This window comes from Ascaphus truei, chromosome 2, assembly GCF_040206685.1.
Source record: "Ascaphus truei isolate aAscTru1 chromosome 2, aAscTru1.hap1, whole genome shotgun sequence".
Taxonomy (NCBI): domain Eukaryota; kingdom Metazoa; phylum Chordata; class Amphibia; order Anura; family Ascaphidae; genus Ascaphus; species Ascaphus truei.
Window position 1 is genome coordinate 11095250 of NC_134484.1, and position 27929 is coordinate 11123178.

A 27929-nucleotide genomic window follows, 5' to 3' on the forward strand; every position below is an offset into this window, starting at 1 on the left:
CAGTACCTGGTGGCGTTAACTGTGTGTCATCTGGCACTGAAGTGGTTAATTCAATAAGATTCCTTTCCCAGAACATATCGGTGGTAGAAATACCATTGTAAAAATTGTAACACTGGGCCTGATTTTCGTGAGAAACAAATCCTGTTGAAGCTGAAATCCCAGATGCTTTGTTTTGGAAAACATATTTCATGTTATATAAAAGTGAAATTTTCCTATGTTTTATGATACCTGCTCCTATAATAACAAGGGGAGGAATACTTTGAATTCCTGTATCTTTCTCAAAAAGGGTAGCACATTTAAGCCATGAGGGAGCTTGTTTGCAAAGAATTAGGGATGGGTACGTTTGCCTTCCGAAACCCGAGAACAGAGCGTGTTCTGATCCTCTGAATCCGGGTTTTGGGCACACCCTCGTTTCGGTTTATTAATGACCAAGGTTATTCCAACCAATCTATTACCCAACATTTCCCCCTCCATATAAATATGTGCCTCTTCCTTCACTTAGTGGGACTAGGGTGTAGCGTGCAGGCTCTGCACTTGAATTTATTTTAAAAGGGGGGGTAAGCAAGAGACAAAACAAGCAGAGGAAAGGGACAGCAAGAAATGGAGACGAGAAGAAAGCATAGAAAAGGCTCACCCAGGAACAGAAAGCAAACCGAATGAAAGGGGCAGATAGACCCGGGTCATACTAACAGAGGAGCAGAAAGAGACAGCCGTTATACTCCGTCTCTAATCTCTTCTCTACAATATCTAAATATAAATCTCGGCCATGTCCTGGCCCGTAGAAGAGGGGGGAATGGCGGGACCCAGCACTAAACTGTGTCCTGGGGTCCTATTGGTTGTTGAGGTGGTTAACTTCTGTAAACCACCTAATTACAAAGGGAGTCCCACACACTGTATAGCACACAGAAGACCACTGAGTGCCCCATACTGTGCACCTGCTTCCCATCTCCCCATGTAGGGCAACTGGAGATTTTGCCTATACAGTCAAATCATTACCCCTTGACCATGGTGGGGCCTAGGACAGAGATATGACCCGGGGGAGTTTAATGCTGGGGCCTAGGTCTAAGCTATATCCTGTGCCCCAATGGGTTGTTGAATCTAGATGGAGGGGGCTTGGTAGGATGTCTCCATAACATTGACTGGTGGGTCTATTTCCCAGTTCTTCAGTTCTCGTATATCTTTAGTGTCTTCATATCTTTACTCTTACAATCTGCAGACTTACTATCTTCATATCTAATATTTTTCAGTCTTCTTATCTTCAAGTGCACCGCTCTTTCTATAATGGCAGCTTCTCCTGGTTGAGTGGGTAATATTTGTGTGCAGGCAAAATCTTCTAACCATAACCCCTTTCCTGTATGGGAAACGCCTCAAATCAAGAGGGAGCCCCATACCGCTGGGAGAATGAAAGATTGTTTAATGATTGTGCATGGGCTTTACATTGAGGAACAACTCGAGAACAAAGTGGTTAATCTCCATTGCTCATATCCAACTTTATATTGTCAGCCTAACTTTCTATCTTCAGTCTTTATTTCTTCAGTGTATCATTACACAGCCTGTTCATGACTTGGTTGATCAGGAGAAGGTCACATTGAGTTGGGTTGTCTTCATTGTACATCGCTGTAGAGGTCACTTAAGAGGTCTTCATGTGTCTGCAAAAATTACTCACCACGTCCGTGACCTTGGCGTGACCAAGAGGCAACGTTTGAGGTTGGGATGCCCATATCCTCCGTGTGCTTGTGGCATGTGGGCCATGGAGGAAGTTGGCCCTATGGGTTTTGCGCCATCTTTCAAGTGACCCTTTTAGAGTTCATACTAAAAGGAGCAGTTCTCTAAGTGTGTTTATGATTTTATACTTATGCATTTTTTTCATGCTTTTATGATTTTTCCTGCATATTTTTACCACCGTTTTCGTAATGAACACCAAAACCAAGCAGCGTTTTCACAAAACTAAATCCAAACAACCTTTTTTAAAAACAAAACCCCAGTGAAAGAAGCAACCTTAAAAATACGTTCCATCTTATTGTATATTGGTTATGTACAGTACACTTGTGTTTCCAAAGGCCAATTGAGTCTATGCAAGCTGTGCAGTTCTTGTTCCATGTAATTCACTTTTAGTGCGATTTCCGATCTGTTGGGGTGGAGAATGAGGATCATGTGCTCACCTTTTACAGAGCCAGCCCTGTCTTGTTTGCGATTTTTTTTAAAGTAGGTAGTAGTTCCAGAAAGCCAACGTACACCGTGAGGCTGAGACGGCTCCTGTGAAAGTGCAAAGAGGTTGTGAAATGGCTGTTAAAAGTCAGAGGGTAGCCTGACAGGGTGCAAACACAGATAGGCGGTGAGCTCAGCATAGGGGAGAGAAGCCAGCTGTGCCATAGAAGTAGGTCAGGCTACAAGATCAGGGACTGAGGTGTAGCTAGAGACGCGTGTGTGTGTATATGTATGTGTGTGTGTACATATATATATTTATTTATTTATATATTAGCGGAGCCACCTGTGCTGAAGCAGGGATATCCTGAAAACCAGACCTGTAAGGAGGGGGGGGGTGTCTTGAGGGGCGGCAAGTTTTTCCAGGGGGGCGCAGCGGTTGCAGTGGCCCTGCGCTCTTCCCCAAGGCCTTTACATTAAATGCCGGGGATCGCGTGAGGCCTCTGCAACTTTCTTTACCTTGTCGACGTGGCAACGCGGCGTGAAATGATGCCGTGATGTCACATTGCCATAGCGTGACCCCATGGCGTCATTTGCCGCAGAAGACAAGGTAAGGAGGGGGGAGATCAGGCAATGAGGGCGCGGGGGGAAAGTTTGCACACCCCTGCTCTAAAGTGATAATCCCACTCAACTCGCAACAAATATAATCGTTACAATGTCATTGGCTAACAGAGAATGTAGTCACCTGCAAAAACCTCCCAGAAGTTTAATCCCAGAGATGTTGGGTGGATGAATGGTAATACTTTTTGGGTTTGGCAGGGTGGCAGCCTCCAACATGAATTCTGTGCCATTATATTTATTACCGGGTACAGGACCGGAATGGGACAACTTGCCGCTGGCCGTCTCTCCACAACCGGACGTTTCGCCGGTAAATTAAGGGTTTAACTTTGTTTTTTTGGGGGGTAAGGGTTTAATTAAGGAGTTAAGCTTAGGCTTGTTATGGTAAGGGCTCTGAATATGGGTTTTAGGGCAAGGAGTTAAGGTTAGGGGTTTTAGGATAAGGCTAGGGGTTGTAGGGTTAAAGGTTTTTAGGGTAATGGTTTAAGGTTAGCGATTTTAGGGTAAGGGGTTGGGGTTTTTAGGGTGAACATTAACGTTGGCATTAGGGGTTGTGGTTAGGAGTTTTAGGGTAAGGGGTTAACATTGGGGGCTTTTGGGTTAAGCAGTAAGGTTAGGAGTTTACCTTCACTGCGAGCTGGCCGGTGGCTGCTGAGGAGTGGCTGTGGCAAGTCGCCCTAGATCGGTACAGAACCATGTGCTCCTAGAACTCCGAGTTTTAGGAAGTTCTATATTTCTTCAGCCGATCAAAGGTGGCGAGAACCCCGATACTGAGCCCCAGTATCTTGTATACCCATCCAAGCCATATATACACATCATGGATTTACCCCCTCGTTCAATACAGTTAGAAGTGAGTTCATGTACCAGCTTAATGCAGCTTTAACAGTGTTATTACACCTCTCACTTGATTAATTAGGCGCTTTACTGTAGGTTTTTTTATTTCATGTATAGTTTTGTCACTTTGCCGTGATACTTAAATAGCATTACAAGGAGAGAATGCATTTTGTTTCACCGGCAAATATCAGAGATCCACACGAACAAGATGAGAAACGCTGCATATGGCTAAAGACGCACCTCTCAGTGAGAATAATGTTTAGTAGTGTATGAAACGATAACAATACACTGGCGTTCTGGAGGTTTTGTTTTTACGTGGGACTGCAGCTTTAATCAGTTCCTGTAATTGGCTCCGTGAGTTACAGCCAGTCCCCCCCCAACTGCAGTATCTAAGCATTGATGGGGGCTCCCGCTGTGTGCGACTTCAGGGCTCTGTGAGCTGCTCCAGACGGCAGCTCAGCCAGGGATCCCATCTTGGCTGTGGTTAACAAGAGCAGTAACACTGCAGCAACCCTGCAGCCGGCTCACTGCCAGATGGAGCCAGGCTAGCAATACAGTGATTCTTCCAATCCTACTCCGGGCGATCTAAGGGACCCTGATTTACAGAAGCACATGTTCAAGATCGATGTTTTTATTCCTTAATCTTGTACCTATTAAGGCAGCAACCTCCCCCCCTGTCTACGCCCCCCCCCCACCCCCAAGCCTTACTGTCCTGCCCCCTAAGCACGTACTCCTCTGTCTAGTGATCGAAATGATGATTCTCAGTGGTTTTGGACTGCACTGGGCTGTTGGCAGAGCTCCATTTTGTCCTCCCGGATGCTTAATATATCAACAGTTCATATCTCCTGAGCGACGCATCAGATCTTAACAATTCAAGCGTCTCCCGAAAGGGCAAAAACAGATCTTCAAAATAAAACTATGCAGTAAAATAACGTCGCTCAGCAGCTTCCCTAACATTTCATTCATATAAACGCTCGCTCGCCGACGCGGTTATGTAAAACACACGGATTAGTCCGTATTCCTGTGGTATCTGCTCGGGCAGTCATGGTTATCTTTTTGGTATCGGCTGCCACTAGGACATGATGGATGTGTAGCCTAATAATTTGATTTGAACCACTTCGGTGCCCTGTGGACATATATTGCCCTGTCACAGGGGACCTTGTCACATACATACATACAGATGTGGCGACACTGTCTCCGAAGCTGCAGCTGGAAAGGCTTTAAGCCGCAGCTCCGGAGAAAGTGCCGGCGCGGTCGCTCCCTGCTTCCCGATCTGTTCTCGCTCCCCCTCTCTCCCCCCCCCCCCCACACCCACACCAATAATCCTCCAGGGGCAGTCGCGGTCCCACGGTTTGCCCTGGTACCCGAAGCAGTAAGCCTTGCTACATCTGTGCTGTACTTCCACCAGGTTCTTCTATGGGCTGGCGCGCACACAGCGCTACGCGATGTGCGCGCGCGTGTTCGTCACTGACCCCTGGCGGCCAATGGTAGTGTTCATTGTTGAAACTACCATTGGCTGCGCAGCTAGGCGTCATCGCCGCTGCTGTAGCGGGAGTCTTTCGAATGTGTGATCCCAGGCTGCAGCAGCGCGACGTCAGTTTCAGCAGCCAATCAATGTCGAGACGTTTTCATGGATTGGCTGCTGAAATTGCTGGGGGACAGGGGGGGGGGGGGGGTTATTATTTTATTTATTATTCTCATTATTTAACGCTTGCTCCCCCGCCCGCTCGTGGATCATTCCGTCTGCTGGGGATGTTCACACATCGCCCAGCAGACGGAGGCGCGTGCACGAGGCGAAGCGCCATGTGTGCTCCCGCCCTTAGGCTGGCGCGCACATCCGTGGCAAATTTGGGTTGTGCGGTGCGAGTTTTCAAACTGAAAACTCCACCGGCGGCAAAGTGCAGCGTTGTCGCTGCGACATTTTGCCAGCACAACCCAAATTTTTATTTGGGGCTACAGTCGCGTGACGCGAGCTGGTTCAGCCAATAAAGGCGAACCAGCTCCGTGACGCGCTCATACACGCCCCCAAACGCAGCGATCTGCCTCCTGCGATTGGAGCACAGATCGCTGTGCTGCAGGAGCGAGTGGCGGGGTCGCGAACGCTAGCAAGCTGCCGTAGCAGCCTGTCTGAGCGAGCCCTTATAGGGGCACCTGTAACCCCCCCCCCCCACCGTATGAGTTAAGCCGCATAGGTTTGCTGAAACGGAACAGCAGAAATATCTTCTGAAGTTTCAGAGGGAAGAGCGCTCCAGAATCATGTGATCGCCGCAGAAGCAATCACACTGCGGTGCCACAGCCCCGCTGGCATCCAAAGGGTTAAGCGTGATGGCATCTCTCTGCGGACGCCAGTTACATTGATACATTGTTTATTTATTTCTCCTGCTATGTGGGGGCTGCCTATATGAGAATAGTTTCTTGAGGCTAGGAGAATGGCGATATTATATGTCACTGGATGAGTGCGCTGCTTATTTCAGTCCAGGAATGTTACTTTCATTTTGTCCGCTGTTGATCATTTAAGGGGTAATTCAATATACTCGGAAGCAGCCATTACCCCCTTAATGAGATAAGGGATCCTAATTATAGTATGTTAAAGGGGCATTGCTTGTTGGGGTGGATGCATTAAGGAATGTGTGTCTTGTATATTTTGCTAATACAAGCTTAGTAGACAACCACAACAGATACCCTGATCAGTATATCCGGAATCTCCCACTGCCCACCTTCACTCTTTGTGTGTTAAAGGGATGGGGGTGGGGGGGCATTCAATTTCTTGCCCCTCCAGCTCTGAAGCAGTTAATATGCAGAGCCAGCCTGTTTCAACCCATTTTAACTGCGGGCAATCTGCCACCCTGATGTAGGAAATGATGCCAGCTGTTTTGTCCTGCCTCTTCTATGGGGAGTCCTGCTCTCGTGATTGTGGGATCATTTGCATATTTATGGGGCTTTTAAAATGAAAAGCGTGTCGAAGAACACAAAGAAGCCAGGGCCCTCCATGCGCACCTTGAAATATACTCTTGTTCTCTTTATTCAGGGGAGAAATGGGGTAATAGGCCTAAAAACATTACAGAGCCCAAGTCCCACTGCCAGCATTTATTGTATGGGGAATGAATTGCTCGGGCGAGGCGCTTTTTGTAATGTCTGCTTTATAGTTACGATGCACAAGGACAAACTGCACAGAAGACACAATACACTCTGCTCTCATCAGGGACTAGTTAGGTGATCGTACCTACAGTAGATGAGACAAGGAAGCTGCCTTCATGCCAAGGTTGCAGTGATCTGGGTTATCATCGTTTATTTGTATGGTGCCAGCATATTCCGCAGCGCAGTACAAGGGGGAGGGAGGATGATAACATTGTATGACATGAGTACATATATAAGACTAAAGGAAGGAGTTCCCTGCCCACAGGAGCTGACGTTCTTGAGTTATTAGTCGTACAAATGTCACAATGGCTGCCATTATGAACCCTTGCGGTGCTGCAATGCTAGTGCCCCTGGCAGGGAAAGGGTTAGTACGATGACGAAACGCTGTCCGGGGCGCAGCTTCCACCCCACACGCATGAGCTATAGTAAATACAAGCTGGCTGCACGCCAAGGACACGGGAAGAAACCCTGGTGAACATTGTAGCTGCGCCAGTGGATGGCAGGGGAGTAATGTCACTGCTGCTAGACGCACGGCTCTGTCCCACGCGTCCCTGTGGGAAATGCACTGTTCTAATAAGCCAGCCATCCTCACACAGGAATGTGTCTCTCTCTCTCTGGAGGGTGATGTGACCTGAGAAGGCTAGTGACCGTAATCAAATGTAGGATCACCTCTCCCACTGTTGGGTAGCTGCTACGATCTCACTGCTGTCAAGTTATAGTTATAAAGTTGAACGAGCAGAAACCCTTATGACAAATGTAGGGACACGGGGAGAAAGAGCGCCTCCTGGGTCAGGAGTGGCTAACTCCAGTCCTCAATGGCCACCAACAGGTCAGGTTTTAAGGATATCCCTGCTTCAGCACAATGACTTAGCCACCTGTACTGAAGCAAGGATATCCTGAAAACCAGACCTGTTGGTGGCCCTTGAGGACTGGAGTTGGCCACCCCTGTCCTTGGTCCTCAGCAGCTGTAGCTAACCTTATTGTCCAGGGGCTTAATGCTGTGGGGCGTCCCATTTGGGAGCACGAACCCCGTGCAGCTTGATTGCCACAGATCTGGTCTCCACGGTTGCTGGCTTTTTCTTCTTCGACCGAGGCGCCGGGGACAGGGAGTCCGGCTACATCTGTAATACACAGGAACAAACCAGCACTTCAAACTAGCCCTGATTAAATAGATCATGTTGCATTTATTCAGGCTATATTCATACTTGTTCCTGCTTGAAGGTGCAATTCCAGCTAGGTGGTCCCAAACATAATGCTGTTACTAAGCATTGTGCAGTGTCTGTGGAGCATTGTACCATGCTCCAATCTCAGTGGTTCTGTTTCATTACTTCCTCTCTGCTCTTAGTAAAGTGAATTTGTCGAGTTGGGTGGCGTGGCCCCTAACGGGTCATTTGGTTTGTGATAATTAGTACGTGGTTTTGAGTACTCTGCATCAGTCTTGCAGCATCTAAGAGCGAGTTATGAAGCCTACAATCAGCCTGTTGGGCCCTCCGTAGCAGATGTTTCTGATTCTGTCATCCTATCATTCAATGGTTTGCCAAGGGCCATGTGGGAAGCGTTCCCTCCTAGCGTGCACACAGGACACAGCCAGTTTAGTCCCATTTTTCACCCCACACACACTTACCATGTTCAGTGGTCTAGCCCACTTCTTGTAGTGTTGATTTCTAGGCAACATATGGAAGAGTCGGTAGCCTGGGGAGCTTCTCTCTCTGGCCCTTGGGTAGTATGCTGTGAACCTTTACTAGGAATATTTCAGCTTCATTAGAATGAATGGTGCTGACATTTTCCCAAGCAAGAAGACTGCTTCCCAGCACATGCTACTTTGGAGACTCCAATGCAGAACAGAGGACTATATGAGACTACGTGCTCAGCAGTTACAATATGAAGTTGCCAAAGTAACTGGGGAAGTTGGAGAGAACAGAAACGTTTACAAAGGAGTGTGTAGACATTAAACGTTATAGCGATACATTATATTGGTTGTATAGACATATTCATGTTGCAAAAAGAAATACATTTATATCAGGTGAAGTTTAACAGTGTGTCTGTATATTTATATGTACAGTATATGTATGCACAGTGGCGAGAAAAAGTTTGTGAACCCCTTACGGAAATGCCATCATTTTTCCATGATAACCTTGAATCAAAACCAGTCTTTTCTAAAATATCAAATAGGGTTTATATTAACCAATTCCATATCTTTTGAGACAAAATGATATATGAATTGGACAAACAGTGAGTAATGGTATGTGCAAAAGTAAGTGAAACCCTAGTTTTTATCACCTAAATTAAAGGGGATGATTAGAATGAGATGTTTAAATAATTAGGTAGATCTTCAGATGTGCTTTTTCGAGCCCCCACCCTATATAAAGATCAGAAAGTTTGTGAGTTTGGTATTCACCATACAGGTTTGTGGAAACAAGTCATGCCAGGATCAAAATAAAACTCGGAGGACCTCAAAAAACCAGTTATTGATGCTCATCAGTCTAGAAAGGGTTGCAAAATCATTTCTAAGGATTCGGGGCTCCACCAATCCACTGGCTGATAGTCTACAAATGGAGAAAGTTCAAGACCACAGTCACTCTACCCAGGAGCGGTCGTCTTACCAAAATCTCTCCAAGAACAAACCCGGCAAATCATCCTGGAAGTCACAAAGAACCACTGAGTAACATCCAATGAGTAACATCCAAGGATCTGCAAACTTCTCTCGCCTCGGCTAATGTGAGTGTTCATGATTTAACTATCAGAAAAAGACTGAACAAGAATGGTGTCCATGGAAGGATAGTCAGGAGGAAATCACTGCTCTCTAAAAAGAACATTACTGCCCATCTAAAGTTTCCCAAAGAGCACATACAGTAGATGATTCGCAAGATAAAGAAAAACCTGGCGCCAAATAGTCAGTGGAATGTCCTGTACTCCTCAAGGGATCCGCACACTTGCTCGACAGACCATGCAAAGAAAAGAACACAAACAAACAAAAATCATAGCGCAACACTGTAGGGTAAGCAGTACTGCACTAATACACACAAACAGTTAAGAATCCTAGCGACTATTAAAATAATTATTTATTAAAAAGAACTATGCCAAGACCGACAATGGCAAATACAAGGAATTTGCCATTGTCGGTCTTGGCATAGTTCTTTTTAATAAATAATTATTTTAATAGTCGCTAGGATTCTTAACTGTTTGTGTGTATTAGTGCAGTACTGCTTACCCTACAGTGTTGCGCTATGATTTTTGTTTGTTTGTGTTCTTTTCTTTGCATGGTCTGTCGAGCAAGTGTGCGGATCCCTTGAGGAGTACAGGACATTCCACTGACTATTTGGCGCCAGGTTTTTCTTTATTTTGGTTTATTCTGTTAGTACTGGCAGTATCACCGGGCAGCCATCCTTTATTATAAGTTTTTTAATATCACACTGTGTATTACACTTTAGCGCTAGTTCACATTTTTTTCTTCACCAGATGATTCGCAAGGCTTCTGGAACAATGTTCTCTTGATAGACGAGTCAAAGGTAGAACTTTTTGGTCTCAATGAGAAACTTTGTTTGGCGAAAACCAAACACTGCGTTCTAACAGAAAACCATCATCCCAACCATCAAGGATGATGGTGAGATTGTGAAGGATTGGGGCTGCTTTACTGCCTGAGGACCTGGACGGCTTACCATAATTGACACAACCATGGATTCTGCATTGTAGCAGAAGATTCCAGAGGAGATTGTCAGGCCACCCGTCCACAAGCTGAAGCCAAAGTGGGTCGTGCAGCATGACCATGATCCTAACCATACAAGCAGATCTACAAAAGAATTGCTGCAGAAAAAGAAATTCCACATTTTAGAATGGCCCAGTCAAAATCAGGACCTAACCCCGTCGAAATGTTGTGGCCGGACCTGACGCGAGTTGTACATGCAAGGAAGCCCTCAAACGTCACGGAGTTGAAGCAGTTCTGAAAGGAGGAATGGGCCAAAATTCCTCAAAACTGATGTGAGACTGACCAGCAGTTACAGGAAACGCTTGGCTGAAGTCATTGCTGCTCAAGGGGGCCCCACCAGGTACAGAATCTAAAGGTTCATATAGCTTTTCACACATGGATATTGAATTTTGAATCATTTGTTGATAAATAAATATTGAAAAGTTATCATGTTTTTGTCTCATTTTTTCAGGTTATCTTTATGTATTAGTAAGACATAGATTAAGATCTAATCGCATTTTAGGTTTGAAATATGCGAAACTCCTAAAGGGTTAAGGGGTTCACAAACTGTGTGTGTGTGTGTGTGTGTGCGCGTGTATGTGTGTGTAGAGAGCGACTAAGTAAGGCTTGTAAGAGGCCCTATATTTAAACTGACAATCCCTGATGTGATGGCAGAGTGGCAGAAGTTTAATTCTAGCTATAGTACGGTACATGAGCTGCCTTCACCCCTCTGCACTGTGTCCATCACCGCTGTCCTGTGCAGACTCTGTCAGCAGGAATGCCCAGCTGCACAGGCCTGTACTCACCAAGCTCACAAACATAGTAACCATATCCTGCTGGCTCCCAGCACAGAGCCCTTTTAGGCATCCTCGATCTGCCAGAATTCAGGAACATCAGCCAACAGGACCGTGTGTGTCCACTGCGATGGGTTGCAGTGAGACGAGATGACACATCAGACATGAGGGCTTAGTGTCCAGACCGAACGGCTGTGTTAATATACCCCCAGAGTCTTAAAGGTGCAGTTCCACTGAAGAGTATAATACCTGTTGAAATGAATGGGGTAAGTCAGGTGTGATTGTACATAGATGTATGTGTATACTAGGGGAGGAATTTGAGTGGGTGGCTGTGCTTTTTTTTGAGAGTGTGGCAGAAGGGATATGGCAGCCATAAGTAACAGCTTCTCCGTGCGCGCTCCGGTCAGCTGCTTAATACCGGTGTTCTAGTTAATTCTGTCCTGCTCCTCGCCTTACACTGGGTACTAGTGATTAGCACAGCGGAGGAGGCGGCAGCACAGTATCAGCGCTCCTCTCCTTACACTGGGTACTAGTGATTAGCACAGCGGAGGAGCCGGCAGCACAGTATCAGCGCTCCTCTCCTTACACTGGGTACTAGTGATTAGCACAGCGGAGGAGCCGGCAGCACAGTATCAGCGCTCCTCTTCTTACACTGGGTACTAGTGATTAGCACAGCGGAGGAGCCGGCAGCACAGTATCAGCGCTCCTCTCCTTACACTGGGTACTAGTGATTAGCACAGCGGAGGAGCCGGCAGTACAGTATCAGCGCTCCTCTCCTTACACTGGGTACTAGTGATTAGCACAGTATCAGCGCTCCTCTCCTTACACTGGGTACTGGTGATTAGCACACTATCATCGCTCCTCTCCTTACACTGGGTACTAGTGATTAGCACAGTATCAGCGCTCCTCTCCTTACACTGGGTACTAGTGATTAGCACAGCGGAGGAGCCGGCAGCACAGTATCAGCGCTCCTCTCCTTACACTGGGTACTAGTGATTAGCACAGCGGAGGAGCCGGCAGCACAGAATCAGTGCTCCTCTCCTTACACTGGGTACTAGTGATTAGCACAGCGGAGGAGCGGCAGCACAGTATCAGCGCTCCTCTCCTTACACTGGGTACTAGTGATTAGCACAGCGGAGGAGCAGCAGCACAGTATCAGCGCTCCTCTCCTTACACTGGGTACTAGTGATTAGCACAGCGGAGGAGCCAGCAGCACAGTATCAGCGCTCCTCTTCTTACACTGGGTACTAGTGATTAGCACAGCGGAGGAGCCGGCAGTACAGTATCAGCGCTCCTCTCCTTACACTGGGTACTAGTGATTAGCACAGCGGAGGAGCCGGCAGCACAGTATCAGCGCTCCTCTCCTTACACTGGGTACTAGTGATTAGCACAGTATCAGCGCTCCTCTCCTTACACTGGGTACTAGTGATTAGCACAGCGGAGGAGCCGGCAGTACAGTATCAGCGCTCCTCTTCTTACACTGGGTGCTAGTGATTAGCACAGCGGAGGAGCCGGCAGCACAGTATCAGCGCTCCTCTCCTTACACTGGGTACTAGTGATTAGCACAGCGGAGGAGCCGGCAGCACAGTATCAGCGCTCCTCTCCTTACACTGGGTACTAGTGATTAGCACAGCGGAGGAGCCGGCAGCACAGAATCAGTGCTCCTCTCCTTACACTGGGTACTAGTGATTAGCACAGCGGAGGAGCCGGCAGCACAGAATCAGTGCTCCTCTCCTTACACTGGGTACTAGTGATTAGCACAGTATCAGCGCTCCTCTCCTTACACTGGGTACTAGTGATTAGCACAGCGGAGGAGCCGGCAGCACAGTATCAGCGCTCCTCTTCTTACACTGGGTACTAGTGATTAGCACAGCGGAGGAGCCGGCAGCACAGTATCAGCGCTCCTCTCCTTACACTGGGTACTAGTGATTAGCACAGCGGAGGAGCCGGCAGCACAGTATCAGCGCTCCTCTCCTTACACTGGGTACTAGTGATTAGCACAGCGGAGGAGCGGCAGCACAGTATCAGCGCTCCTCTCCTTACACTGGGTACTAGTGATTAGCACAGCGGAGGAGCAGCAGCACAGTATCAGCGCTCCTCTCCTTACACTGGGTACTAGTGATTAGCACAGCGGAGGAGCCGGCAGCACAGTATCAGCGCTCCTCTTCTTACACTGGGTACTAGTGATTAGCACAGCGGAGGAGCCGGCAGTACAGTATCAGCGCTCCTCTCCTTACACTGGGTACTAGTGATTAGCACAGCGGAGGAGCCGGCAGCACAGTATCAGCGCTCCTCTCCTTACACTGGGTACTAATGATTAGCACAGTATCAGCGCTCCTCTCCTTACACTGGGTACTAGTGATTAGCACAGCGGAGGAGCCGGCAGCACAGTATCAGCGCTCCTCTTCTTACACTGGGTACTAGTGATTAGCACAGCGGAGGAGCCGGCAGCACAGTATCAGCGCTCCTCTCCTTACACTGGGTACTAGTGATTAGCAGAGCGGAGGAGCCGGCAGCACAGTATCAGCGCTCCTCTCCTTACACTGGGACTAGTGATTAGCACAGCGGAGGAGCAAGCAGCACAGTATCAGCGCTCCTCTTCTTACACTGGGTACTAGTGATTAGCACATCGGAGGAGCCGGCAGCACAGTATCAGTGCTCCTCTCCTTACACTGGGTACTAGTGATTAGCACAGTATCAGCGCTCCTCTCCTTACACTGGGTACTGGTGATTAGCACAGTATCAGCGCTCCTCTCCTTACACTGGGTACTAGTGATTAGCACAGTATCAGCGCTCCTCTCCTTACACTGGGTACTAGTGATTAGCACAGCGGAGGAGCCGGCAGCACAGAATCAGTGCTCCTCTCCTTACACTGGGTACTAGTGATTAGCACGGCGGAGGAGCGGCAGCACAGTATCAGCGCTCCTCTCCTTACACTGGGTACTAGTGATTAGCACAGCGGAGGAGCAGCAGCACAGTATCAGCGCTCCTCTCCTTACACTGGGTACTAGTGATTAGCACAGCGGAGGAGCCGGCAGCACAGTATCAGCGCTCCTCTCCTTACACTGGGTACTAGTGATTAGCACAGCGGAGGAGCCGGCAGCACAGTATCAGCGCTCCTCTCCTTACACTGGGTACTAGTGATTAGCACAGTATCAGCGCTCCTCTCCTTACACTGGGTACTGGTGATTAGCACAGTATCAGCGCTCCTCTCCTTACACTGGGTACTAGTGATTAGCACAGTATCAGTGCTCCTCTCCTTACACTGGGTACTGGTGATTAGCACAGCGGAGGAGCCGGCAGCACAGTATCAGCGCTCCTCCCCTTACACTGGGTACTAGTGATTAGCAAAGCGGAGGAGCCGGCAGCACAGTATCGGCGCTCCTCGCCTTACACTGGGTACTAGTGATTAGCACAGTAGCAGCGCTCCTCTCCTTACACTGGGTACTAGTGATTAGCACAGCGGAGGAGCCGGCAGCACAGTATCAGCGCTCCTCCCCTTACACTGGGTACTAGTGATTAGCACAGCAGAGGAGCCGGCAGCACAGTATCAGCGCTCCTCTCCTTACACTGGGTACTAGTGATTAGCACAGCGGAGGAGCCGGCTGCACAGTTTCAGCGCTCCTCTCCTTACACTGGGTACTAGTGATTAGCACAGCGGGGGAGCCGGCAGCACAGTATCAGCGCTCCTCTCCTTACACTGGGTACTGGTGATTAGCACAGCAGAGGAGCCGGCAGCACAGTATCAGCGCTCCTCTCCTTACACTGGGTACTAGTGATTAGCACAGTATCAGCGCTCCTCTCCTTACACTGGGTACTAGTGATTAGCACAGTGGAGGAGCAGCAGCACAGTATCAGCGCTCCTCTCCTTACACTGGGTACTAGTGATTAGCACAGCGGAGGAGCCGGCAGCACAGTATCAGCGCTCCTCCCCTTACACTGGGTGCTAGTGATTAGCACAGCAGAGGAGCAGCAGCACAGTATCGGCGCTCCTCCCCTTACACTGGGTACTAGTGATTAGCACAGCGGAGGAGCCGGCAGCACAGTATCAGCGCTCCTCTCCTTACACTGGGTACTAGTGATTAGCACAGCGGAGGAGCCGGCAGCACAGTATCAGCGCTCCTCTCCTTACACTGGGTACTAGTGATTAGCACAGCGGAGGAGCCGGCAGCACAGTATCAGCGCTCCTCTCCTTACACTGGGTACTAGTGATTAGCACAGCGGAGGAGCCGGCAGCACAGTATCAGCGCTCCTCTCCTTACACTGGGTACTAGTGATTAGCACAGTATCAGCGCTCCTCTCCTTACACTGGGTACTAGTGATTAGCACAGTATCAGTGCTCCTCTCCTTACACTGGGTACTGGTGATTAGCACAGCAGAGGAGCAGCAGCACAGTATCGGCGCTCCTCCCCTTACACTGGGTACTAGTGATTAGCACAGCGGAGGAGCCGGCAGCACAGTATCAGCGCTCCTCTCCTTACACTGGGTACTAGTGATTAGCACAGCGGAGGAGCCGGCAGCACAGTATCAGCGCTCCTCTCCTTACACTGGGTACTAGTGATTAGCACAGCGGAGGAGCCGGCAGCACAGTATCAGCGCTCCTCTCCTTACACTGGGTACTAGTGATTAGCACAGCGGAGGAGCCGGCAGCACAGTATCAGCGCTCCTCCCCTTACACTGGGTACTAGTGATTAGCACAGCGGAGGAGCCGGCAGCACAGTATCAGCGCTCCTCCCCTTACACTGGGTACTAGTGATTAGCAAAGCGGAGGAACTGGCAGCACAGTATCGGCGCTCCTCGCCTTACACTGGGTACTAGTGATTAGCACAGTAGCAGCGCTCCTCTCCTTACACTGGGTACTAGTGATTAGCACAGCGGAGGAGCCGGCAGCACAGTATCAGCGCTCCTCCCCTTACACTGGGTACTAGTGATTAGCACAGCGGAGGAGCCGGCAGCACAGTATCAGCGCTCCTCTCCTTACACTGGGTACTAGTGATTAGCACAGCGGAGGAGCCGGCAGCACAGTATCAGCGCTCCTCTCCTTACACTGGGTACTAGTGATTAGCACAGCGGAGGAGCCGGCAGCACAGTATCAGCGCTCCTCTCCTTACACTCTGTACTAGTGATTAGCACAGCGGGGGAGCCGGCAGCACAGTATCAGCGCTCCTCTCCTTACACTGGGTACTAGTGATTAGCACAGTATCAGCGCTCCTCTTCTTACACTGGGTACTAGTGATTAGCACAGCGGAGGAGCCGGCAGCACAGTATCAGCGCTCCTCCCCTTACACTGGGTACTAGTGATTAGCACAGCGGAGGAGCCGGCAGCACAGTATCAGCGCTCCTCTCCTTATACTGGGTACTAGTGATTAGCACAGCGGAGGAGCCGGCAGCACAGTATCAGCACTCCTCTTCTTACACTGGGTACTAGTGATTAGCACAGCGGAGGAGGCGGCAGCACAGTATCAGCGCTCCTCTCCTTACACTGGGTACTAGTGATTAGTACAGCGGAGGAGCCGGCAGCACAGTATCAGCGCTCCTCTCCTTACACTGGGTACTAGTGATTAGCACAGCGGAGGAGCCGGCAGCACAGTATCAGCGCTCCTCTCCTTACACTGGGTACTAGTGATTAGCACAGCGGAGGAGCCGGCAGCACAGTATCAGCGCTCCTCTCCTTACACTGGGTACTAGTGATTAGCACAGCGGAGGAGCGGCAGCACAGTATCAGCGCTCCTCTCCTTACACTGGGTACTAGTGATTAGCACAGCGGAGGAGCAGCAGCACAGTATCAGCGCTCCTCTCCTTACACTGGGTACTAGTGATTAGCACAGCGGAGGAGCCGGCAGCACAGTATCAGCGCTCCTCTTCTTACACTGGGTACTAGTGATTAGCACAGCGGAGGAGCCGGCAGTACAGTATCAGCGCTCCTCTCCTTACACTGGGTACTAGTGATTAGCACAGCGGAGGAGCCGGCAGCACAGTATCAGCGCTCCTCTCCTTACACTGGGTACTAGTGATTAGCACAGTATCAGCGCTCCTCTCCTTACACTGGGTACTAGTGATTAGCACAGCGGAGGAGCCGGCAGCACAGTATCAGCGCTCCTCTTCTTACACTGGGTACTAGTGATTAGCACAGCGGAGGAGCCGGCAGCACAGTATCAGCGCTCCTCTCCTTACACTGGGTACTAGTGATTAGCACAGCGGAGGAGGCGGCAGCACAGTATCAGCGCTCCTCTCCTTACACTGGGTACTAGTGATTAGCACAGCGGAGGAGGCGGCAGCACAGTATCAGCGCTCCTCTCCTTACACTGGGACTAGTGATTAGCACAGCGGAGGAGCAAGCAGCACAGTATCAGCGCTCCTCTTCTTACACTGGGTACTAGTGATTAGCACATCGGAGGAGCCGGCAGCACAGTATCAGTGCTCCTCTCCTTACACTGGGTACTAGTGATTAGCACAGTATCAGCGCTCCTCTCCTTACACTGGGTACTGGTGATTAGCACAGTATCAGCGCTCCTCTCCTTACACTGGGTACTAGTGATTAGCACAGTATCAGCGCTCCTCTCCTTACACTGGGTACTAGTGATTAGCACAGCGGAGGAGCCGGCAGCACAGAATCAGTGCTCCTCTCCTTACACTGGGTACTAGTGATTAGCACGGCGGAGGAGCGGCAGCACAGTATCAGCGCTCCTCTCCTTACACTGGGTACTAGTGATTAGCACAGCGGAGGAGCAGCAGCACAGTATCAGCGCTCCTCTCCTTACACTGGGTACTAGTGATTAGCACAGCGGAGGAGCCGGCAGCACAGTATCAGCGCTCCTCTCCTTACACTGGGTACTAGTGATTAGCACAGCGGAGGAGCCGGCAGCACAGTATCAGCGCTCCTCTCCTTACACTGGGTACTAGTGATTAGCACAGTATCAGCGCTCCTCTCCTTACACTGGGTACTGGTGATTAGCACAGTATCAGCGCTCCTCTCCTTACACTGGGTACTAGTGATTAGCACAGTATCAGTGCTCCTCTCCTTACACTGGGTACTGGTGATTAGCACAGCGGAGGAGCCGGCAGCACAGTATCAGCGCTCCTCCCCTTACACTGGGTACTAGTGATTAGCAAAGCGGAGGAGCCGGCAGCACAGTATCGGCGCTCCTCGCCTTACACTGGGTACTAGTGATTAGCACAGTAGCAGCGCTCCTCTCCTTACACTGGGTACTAGTGATTAGCACAGCGGAGGAGCCGGCAGCACAGTATCAGCGCTCCTCCCCTTACACTGGGTACTAGTGATTAGCACAGCAGAGGAGCCGGCAGCACAGTATCAGCGCTCCTCTCCTTACACTGGGTACTAGTGATTAGCACAGCGGAGGAGCCGGCTGCACAGTTTCAGCGCTCCTCTCCTTACACTGGGTACTAGTGATTAGCACAGCGGGGGAGCCGGCAGCACAGTATCAGCGCTCCTCTCCTTACACTGGGTACTGGTGATTAGCACAGCAGAGGAGCCGGCAGCACAGTATCAGCGCTCCTCTCCTTACACTGGGTACTAGTGATTAGCACAGTATCAGCGCTCCTCTCCTTACACTGGGTACTAGTGATTAGCACAGTGGAGGAGCAGCAGCACAGTATCAGCGCTCCTCTCCTTACACTGGGTACTAGTGATTAGCACAGCGGAGGAGCCGGCAGCACAGTATCAGCGCTCCTCCCCTTACACTGGGTGCTAGTGATTAGCACAGCAGAGGAGCAGCAGCACAGTATCGGCGCTCCTCCCCTTACACTGGGTACTAGTGATTAGCACAGCGGAGGAGCCGGCAGCACAGTATCAGCGCTCCTCTCCTTACACTGGGTACTAGTGATTAGCACAGCGGAGGAGCCGGCAGCACAGTATCAGCGCTCCTCTCCTTACACTGGGTACTAGTGATTAGCACAGCGGAGGAGCCGGCAGCACAGTATCAGCGCTCCTCTCCTTACACTGGGTACTAGTGATTAGCACAGCGGAGGAGCCGGCAGCACAGTATCAGCGCTCCTCTCCTTACACTGGGTACTAGTGATTAGCACAGTATCAGCGCTCCTCTCCTTACACTGGGTACTAGTGATTAGCACAGTATCAGTGCTCCTCTCCTTACACTGGGTACTGGTGATTAGCACAGCGGAGGAGCCGGCAGCACAGTATCAGCGCTCCTCCCCTTACACTGGGTACTAGTGATTAGCACAGCGGAGGAGCCGGCAGCACAGTATCAGCGCTCCTCCCCTTACACTGGGTACTAGTGATTAGCAAAGCGGAGGAACTGGCAGCACAGTATCGGCGCTCCTCGCCTTACACTGGGTACTAGTGATTAGCACAGTAGCAGCGCTCCTCTCCTTACACTGGGTACTAGTGATTAGCACAGCGGAGGAGCCGGCAGCACAGTATCAGCGCTCCTCCCCTTACACTGGGTACTAGTGATTAGCACAGCGGAGGAGCCGGCAGCACAGTATCAGCGCTCCTCTCCTTACACTGGGTACTAGTGATTAGCACAGCGGAGGAGCCGGCAGCACAGTATCAGCGCTCCTCTCCTTACACTGGGTACTAGTGATTAGCACAGCGGAGGAGCCGGCAGCACAGTATCAGCGCTCCTCTCCTTACACTCTGTACTAGTGATTAGCACAGCGGGGGAGCCGGCAGCACAGTATCAGCGCTCCTCTCCTTACACTGGGTACTAGTGATTAGCACAGTATCAGCGCTCCTCTTCTTACACTGGGTACTAGTGATTAGCACAGCGGAGGAGCCGGCAGCACAGTATCAGCGCTCCTCCCCTTACACTGGGTACTAGTGATTAGCACAGCGGAGGAGCCGGCAGCACAGTATCAGCGCTCCTCTCCTTACACTGGGTACTAGTGATTAGCACAGCGGAGGAGCCGGCAGCACAGTATCAGCACTCCTCTTCTTACACTGGGTACTAGTGATTAGCACAGCGGAGGAGGCGGCAGCACAGTATCAGCGCTCCTCTCCTTACACTGGGTACTAGTGATTAGTACAGCGGAGGAGCCGGCAGCACAGTATCAGCGCTCCTCTCCTTACACTGGGTACTAGTGATTAGCACAGCGGAGGAGCCGGCAGCACAGTATCAGCGCTCCTCTCCTTACACTGGGTACTAGTGATTAGCACAGCGGAGGAGCCGGCAGCACAGTATCAGCGCTCCTCTCCTTACACTGGGTACTAGTGATTAGCACAGTATCAGCGCTCCTCTCCTTACACTGGGTACTGGTGATTAGCACAGTATCAGCGCTCCTCTCCTTACACTGGGTACTAGTGATTAGCACAGTATCAGTGCTCCTCTCCTTACACTGGGTACTGGTGATTAGCACAGCGGAGGAGCCGGCAGCACAGTATCAGCGCTCCTCCCCTTACACTGGGTACTAGTGATTAGCAAAGCGGAGGAGCCGGCAGCACAGTATCGGCGCTCCTCGCCTTACACTGGGTACTAGTGATTAGCACAGCGGAGGAGCAGCAGCAGCACAGTATCAGCGCTCCTCTCCTTACACTGGGTACTAGTGATTAGCACAGCGGAGGAGCCGGCAGCACAGTATCAGCGCTCCTCCCCTTACACTGGGTACTAGTGATTAGCACATCGGAGGAGCCGGCAGCACAGTATCAGCGCTCCTCTCCTTACACTGGGTACTAGTGATTAGCACAGCGGAGGAGCCGGCAGCACAGTATCAGCGCTCCTCTCCTTACACTGGGTACTAGTGATTAGCACAGTGGAGGAGCAGCAGCACAGTATCAGCGCTCCTCTCCTTACACTGGGTACTAGTGATTAGCACAGCGGAGGAGCCGGCAGCACAGTATCAGCGCTCCTCTCCTTACACTCTGTACTAGTGATTAGCACAGCGGGGGAGCCGGCAGCACAGTATCAGCGCTCCTCTCCTTACACTGGGTACTAGTGATTAGCACAGTATCAGCGCTCCTCTCCTTACACTGGGTACTAGTGATTAGCACAGCAGAGGAGCCGGCAGCACAGTATCAGCGCTCCTCTCCTTACACTGGGTACTGGTGATTAGCACAGTATCAGCGCTCCTCTCCTTACACTGGGTACTAGTGATTAGCACAGTATCAGCGCTCCTCTCCTTACACTGGGTACTAGTGATTAGCACAGTGGAGGAGCAGCAGCACAGTATCAGCGCTCCTCTCCTTACACTGGGTACTAGTGATTAGCAGAGCGGAGGAGCCGGCAGCACAGTATCAGCGCTCCTCTCCTTACACTGGGTACTAGTGATTAGCACAGTATCAGCGCTCCTCTCCTTACACTGGGTACTAGTGATTAGCACAGCGGAGGAGCCGGCAGCACAGTATCAGCGCTCCTCTCCTTACACTGGGTACTAGTGATTAGCACAGCGGAGGAGCCGGCAGCACAGTATCAGCGCTCCTCTCCTTACACTGGGTACTAGTGATTAGCACAGCGGAGGAGCCGGCAGCACAGTATCAGCGCTCCTCTCCTTACACTGGGTACTAGTGATTAGCAGAGCGGAGGAGCCGGCAGCACAGTATCAGCGCTCCTCTCCTTACACTGGGTACTAGTGATTAGCACAGTATTAGCGCTCCTCTCCTTACACTGGGTACTAGTGATTAGCACAGCGGAGGGTCCGGCAGCACAGTATCAGCGCTCCTCCCCTTACACTGGGTACTAGTGATTAGCACAGCAGAGGAGCAGCAGCACAGTATCGGCGCTCCTCCCCTTACACTGGATACTAGTGATTAGCACAGCGGAGGAGCCGGCAGCACAGTTTTTATCTGAGGGACCTCGGAGAAGTTGGGGTTAGCGACGGCAACGTCTCCATTCTCTCTGCTCTTGGCAGAGAGAGAGAGCGTGGGCTACTGGGGCAGCCACAGGTTTGGGGGGCGCAAGTTATGCCCCCGCCTTCCCCACCAATGTGTTAAAATGCGGGTGATTGGTTTTAAAACAAATGCATTTCAAATTGGTTTTGATATACTGTACAGGCGGGGCTGGGAGGAAATGGTTTGTAGTGATTACGGCATTGATAATATAGTCAGACTTCCACATACCTATTTAATGACCAGACTGAAAAGGCTCAGAAGGTGGGAATTTTCCCAAACCCTTTCTCCGACAGAAGGGCTTGCAACGCATTGCTTAGCACTGAGGCAGCAGAGGGGGTAGCACACGGCAAAACCAGCAGAAGGCACAGGAATTCCTAATCATCCCAACATCACAGTACATTGTTTCTGATTTCAAACATTGTGGCTGCAATAGGAGCAAGTTGGGGCATAAATAAAAGCTGTGGAATGTTGCACTGATTCCACAAATTGCAGTAACTGGGTCCGAGTTAGTCACCTTTTCTTAGCAATGTCACAAAACAGGCATGTTAGAGTGCGAGCAGGGGGAGAATTTGGCTGAAGGAAACTATTGTTAAAGGTAAATACTTTTGAAATGGTTATTAGCGGGATCACGCGATGGTGCCGTGTGACCCCCAGGTGCACCTGAAGAATCTATAGGGATATGTATGGTGCATCTCAAACTGGAGCACTGCTTCAAAACAGGGGCAAATTGCAGCATTTTTAACTCCATGTATGATGGGGCTTTGCTCCATTTTTTTTTGCCCCATGTTGCTTCACTAGCACCATGAGCTAATTATAGGAGCAGTTACGGGAGCAGAGAGGCAATGGATCCAAAGTTGTGCCTAGAACTCGTGCAGTTTTCCTTTGTTTGCGCCAAATAAATCGGCTCGGCTCCGAATGTAAGGAACAAGATTCAAGAGATTTTAGACGTCCCTGCTGCCAAATGGAGACCGATGCTAATGTTGACTCTGCGTTTTAGAGCAAATTGCACTATATTTTATACATATTCCCTGGAGTCTTTAGGAACGCAGCATTCTCCCGAACTTGGGCATCATCTTGTTTTTATCTTTACTGACTCAAGATGCGCCTCCTTTTGGTCGGACTCTGGTTTACAAGATCTTAACCAGGAGTGTCCCAAGGGGATGTCCAATTATTCCACTCCTTGACCATCCTCTCTTTCAGTGACGGCACATTTTCCGTCAGTAGCGGGGAACTGGCACCAAGCTGCTTCTTAACCGCCCCAGTAACGAATCATTCTGCACCAGGAGTCCTCATAACATTGGGTAACAATGGAGTATTCCATACTCAGTCAGGGTGAAGAAAGGAAAAGTTATGGCAGTGCGTAAGAGACAAACATCTCGGAGGAAGTGAATGTTAAAGACGTATTAGAGGGACCGTCTTACTATAACTAATAAAACCGTGACATTTTGTAAATATGACAGTAACATCATTGTGCCCACCACCCCTCAACCCTAGAAGACGTTGACATCACACACGGAAACGGGTGTCAAACTTCATGTTACCATGTACACACGCAAAAATCCCACCTGTGCGTTTGCATGTCTGAGATAAGTCTACAAACGGTCTTTCCCCGTTATCTCTTGGCATGCAATGCTTCCACTGCAGCCAGGGATTCTGGGTAATGACATGCAAATAAGCACTCGCCATGTGTCACTCTTTCCATCTTATCCATTGGAACAGGGACCCCTACAAGCTTATGTCTGCCATATTACACATTGTGTCAGCACGCCTGGGTTACAGAAGTGCAGGGCCAGTAATCCTACTCACAGACAGCTGTTTCCACCTTTTGGGTCAGTGTGAGGTTGGTTGCTGGCTGTGCAACGTGAAGCTGGTACGGGGTATAACCAGACATTAAGTTGTACTGCGTAAAAATAAAAGTGACAAAAACCCTCCACAGTACTGTAAATACAAATACAGTACACAAACACACTCAGAAAATGGATATAAAATGCCTTTCTAGATGTAAAGATTTAACCAGATTTAATCATGTTACTATCACTGGTTGTTACAAGGGATTCTGGGATATGTTCGGCCTCATTAAAGCTACGGGCAGCATTACTCTGGAAATAGAGTTTGGGACTGCTCTAAAAACAGCCTGTGCTACTCTATGTAACCGGAGACGGTTTTGGTATTGCCCGTTATCACCTGTTTGTGTACAGACCTTTGCCACTGCAGCCAGCTGTGACGCTAGGCGGCGAAGGCGGCATTCCTAACTCTTTATTTTTTCTTCTTCTATTTTTCCCAGGCAAACCGCTCCAGATCAAGCCGCGGCTGTGACCCGTCCTGTCAGGGCTCTGCGAATGAAATCCCGGCGTGAGAAAGCCTCCTCAGTGGTTAAATCTCAGGATACCTGCCTTAAACTCCCAGAGGCACAGGCTGTGTGTGTGTGTGTGTGTGTGTGTGTGTGTGTGTGTGTGTGTGTGTGCGCAGATGCCAGGGTTTCTTTGAAATGTCTGTATACTGTGTTTTCCGCGGCCGGCGTTCCGAACGTGGCCTGTTTTCCTGCCGTGTGGCCCTGTTAGTGGTTGATATGGCAGCCTGTCTTATCTATAACCATGGCTCTGCCATGAGGGGCCAGCACTGCATTGCTTGGTAATGCGTAGCTTGCCCCTCAGTGGAGAGATTGACAACGCTGAGAAAACGCCCATCTAAAGATCCAAATATATTTGTCATTTCTTTATAGAAATGTATTCAAATATTATTATTTTTTAAGTAGGTTGTTAAACAAATTTTTAATTGTTGTGGTAATTTTGTTGTGTAATGAGCATCACTTTATTTTTAGCCTCTGCGTGTGGAAGGAATTGTCTGAACAATTCTTACTTGGTTCTTTAAGGACTTGCAGAATGTTTCAGATTATCCTTCTCACCCAGTACCAATAGGATTTCCATTCTAATTGTAACTTCTTCCCAATATTTACTGCCCAATCTCACATGTACTCGCCACCCGCAATATCACTGCAGGTCTAAATCTTCACCCGACTGTCCGTCCCACTTTCTGCAGCACTTGGGGGTCTACAGTGTGACTATATGAGCACATGGAAACATTGTATTTCCCCGAAACGGCTTCAAATATTCATACTGAGAGCGCAAGATGATTGATGCTCTGTGTCGCGTTTGTATAAAAGCTGCCTCCATGCACAGGCCACTTGGTTATAGCTCTGTGGGGGGAAAAATGTGACAATCGCAGTATTTTCTATCTGGAACTGACGGTACCCCCGCAGTGGGATTCTTGTAGCCTGCTGAATTCAGCTTACTGGTGGTACAGTAACTCACCAAACAGCGATAAATAATCATTGGCATTAATTACATCCAGTCACTTTACTGGCTATTAGCAAGCACAAGGGCTGTCTAAGGCTGCGGGCATGGTGCCTTCGCTGTGAAGTGGGTGCTTTCACTGGCCCTGTGGACGGGGCGTCACGGAGCTGGTTCGCCCTCATTGGGCGAACCGCTCACGTGACCGGCATATCGTGCCAAGATATCCGTTTCAACTGATTTCTTGCGCACTGCGCGCCCCCTCCCGCTTGCACGCGCCCGCACACCGCCTGGATGTGATCACTGATCGCTCAGCGTGCGGCGCCTCCGCACATTCGGCGGCACCATGGCCCCAGCCTTAGTGCAGTGCATAGCCACACACATCTTGGGTCATTTCCTACAGAGAGGACTCGCCCTGTAAGTTCTATTCCAGTTCCATGAGAAGTTGGGAAATAAATGTGACTTCGACAATGGCCAAAATAGTTACAGTACCCCTAGGAAACCTTAATGTTCCTTTCTTACAATGTAACTTCTGTCACAATCGTTTCACTTTATCCATCACAAATGAGCTCCTTGTACCCTCTCTCATTTCACTGGAACAGGTCCTCCATGAAGTACTCTCATACATTGGATACTTTGGCTACAGCTGTCCTTTAATCTGTCCCCACACTTTTTGAATTCACTACTTGGAACAGGAGTTCTTAACTGCAGTTCTCAAGACCCCCCAACAGGTCAGGTTTAAGGATATACCTCTGCTTCAGCAGAGGTGGCTCAATCGGTCCCTGCTTCAGCACAGGTGGCTCAATCAGAGGCTCCGTCTTTGATTAAGCCACCTGAGCTGAAGCAGGGACTGATTGAGGCTCCTGTGCTCAAGCAGGTTATCTTGAAAACCTGACCTGTTGGGGGATCTTGAGGACTAGAGTTGAGAACCTCTGACTTGGAACAGTGTATTCACCCAACAGTATGTTGACCAACTCTTCAACTTAATCCCCTTATCTACAATACCTGAGTCTGATCCTTTTCTGTGATATGACAGGACCATAGATGAGACTCTTTAAATGCAGACCAGTTTCTGTTTACATCCTGATTCCTGCACCCCCTTCACGTTGGCCACTTTCATCACACTGGGCATAGGTCCGCTGTGGTGTTACAAGGGCTGTTTGGGCTCACCCTATTCTCTCCCACTTCCGGCATCGGTAACGGAAGATAGGGATTCTACACTGCGCACACACCCCTTCTCTCCCATGTCTGGCACAGGTACATGCACGGAGACGCTTATCCTGTATCATAGGGCTATTCATGACAATGTGGATGGTTTGGGTTTTTTTTTTTTTTTTTTTACAATCCAGTCGATGAACTAACAGGAAATCTGTGCAAAAATAGAAGTGTGCGTTTACATTTTGTGTACACCGACGGTTTCAGAGTGGCAGACATGGAAAGCGGAGTTTACATCTCCCCACCGCTGGCAGACAAAAAGGCCAATACACATTGTCATGCATCTAAAAATGCACAGCTGGGAGACAGGTAAAAGGTGGAGGGGGGGGGGGAGAGGTGTCCAGGCTGCGCAGTACTAAGAACTCCCTGGTGCATCTTAGATCCAGCAAACTGCCAGTGTACAAATTGATGGCAAACAAGGCAGCTGGCACTAACTGCACTTGTTGGGGCTGGATAGTCCTGCAGTATTTCATTGCGACTTGTGAGATCTACACAATGGTTCACACTGTTACAATTGAAGGTATGACGATCCTAGAGAGGGGGGCTGGTACCCTAGTAGTCACCTCAATGGCATCACACAATCAGCACAACCAAGGCGGCTGATACAGTAACTCCTTAGGTGCTGAGGAAATGGGGGGTATCCTAAACTGTAACCTGAGGTTCAGATGAACCTGGAGTTTTTATTTTTAATGTAAAATGCTTTTATTTAGGTATATTTGTGCCATGTTTTCTATATCACACTGTGATCAGCTACGCGCCCTGTGAAGAATGGTATAGCATTTCAATAAAATGCGAATCTGTTTTACAACACTGTGTCTGCTGCCGTTTTGATTTTTCAGGTGTGCGGGTACAGTAGCAATGCCTACGGTGTTCACTGTGGTGACGGGGACTCCTGTAACACAATCGTCTTGGGTGTTTAACAGGGCTAGGCGTGCAGTAATGGAAGGGCACACCTTTAAATAAACCAGACAAACAGAACGATTTCAATCCGTTTGTAAACTCGTAATGTTTCCATGCTCCCGCGGCCTCAGAGGAGCAAGGAGGGGAGCAGTGACCTAATGTTCTTACAAGCACCCACAATTATAGGGAAAGCCGTGTGTGTGTGTGTGTGTGTGTGTGTGTGTGTGTGTGTGTGTGTGTGTGTGTGTGTGTGTGTGTGTGTGTGTGTGTGTGTGTGTGTGTGTGTGTGTGTATACACACACACACACGGAAAAAAACAGCGCTCAGATAAAGAATAGTGAATAAACAAATTGGAGTGTATGAAAAAAAAAAAAGTGGTGATTATATGAATAATATATAAATGAAATCACACAAAGCTTCAAAATAATGCTGCTCTAAATGTGGATTAACCTAATCCATAATTATGTGTACAAAAGAAAAAATATAGCGCAAATGTATGTAGTAGG

At 49.5% G+C, this 27929-nt stretch overlaps 1 protein-coding gene across 1 annotated transcript in view; it reads left to right on the forward strand.

Annotated features, from left to right (window-relative positions):
• Nucleotides 1–27718, forward strand: part of ZC3H3 (zinc finger CCCH-type containing 3) — a 361466-nt gene extending 333748 nt beyond the window's left edge. Inside the window, exon 12 of the mRNA XM_075581389.1 lies at nt 24303–27718. Coding sequence (XP_075437504.1) covers nt 24303–24334 — 32 coding nt within the window. The 3' untranslated portion in view covers nt 24335–27718. The remainder of the gene's footprint in view (nt 1–24302) is intronic.
• The last annotated feature ends 211 nt before the right edge of the window (nt 27719–27929 follow it).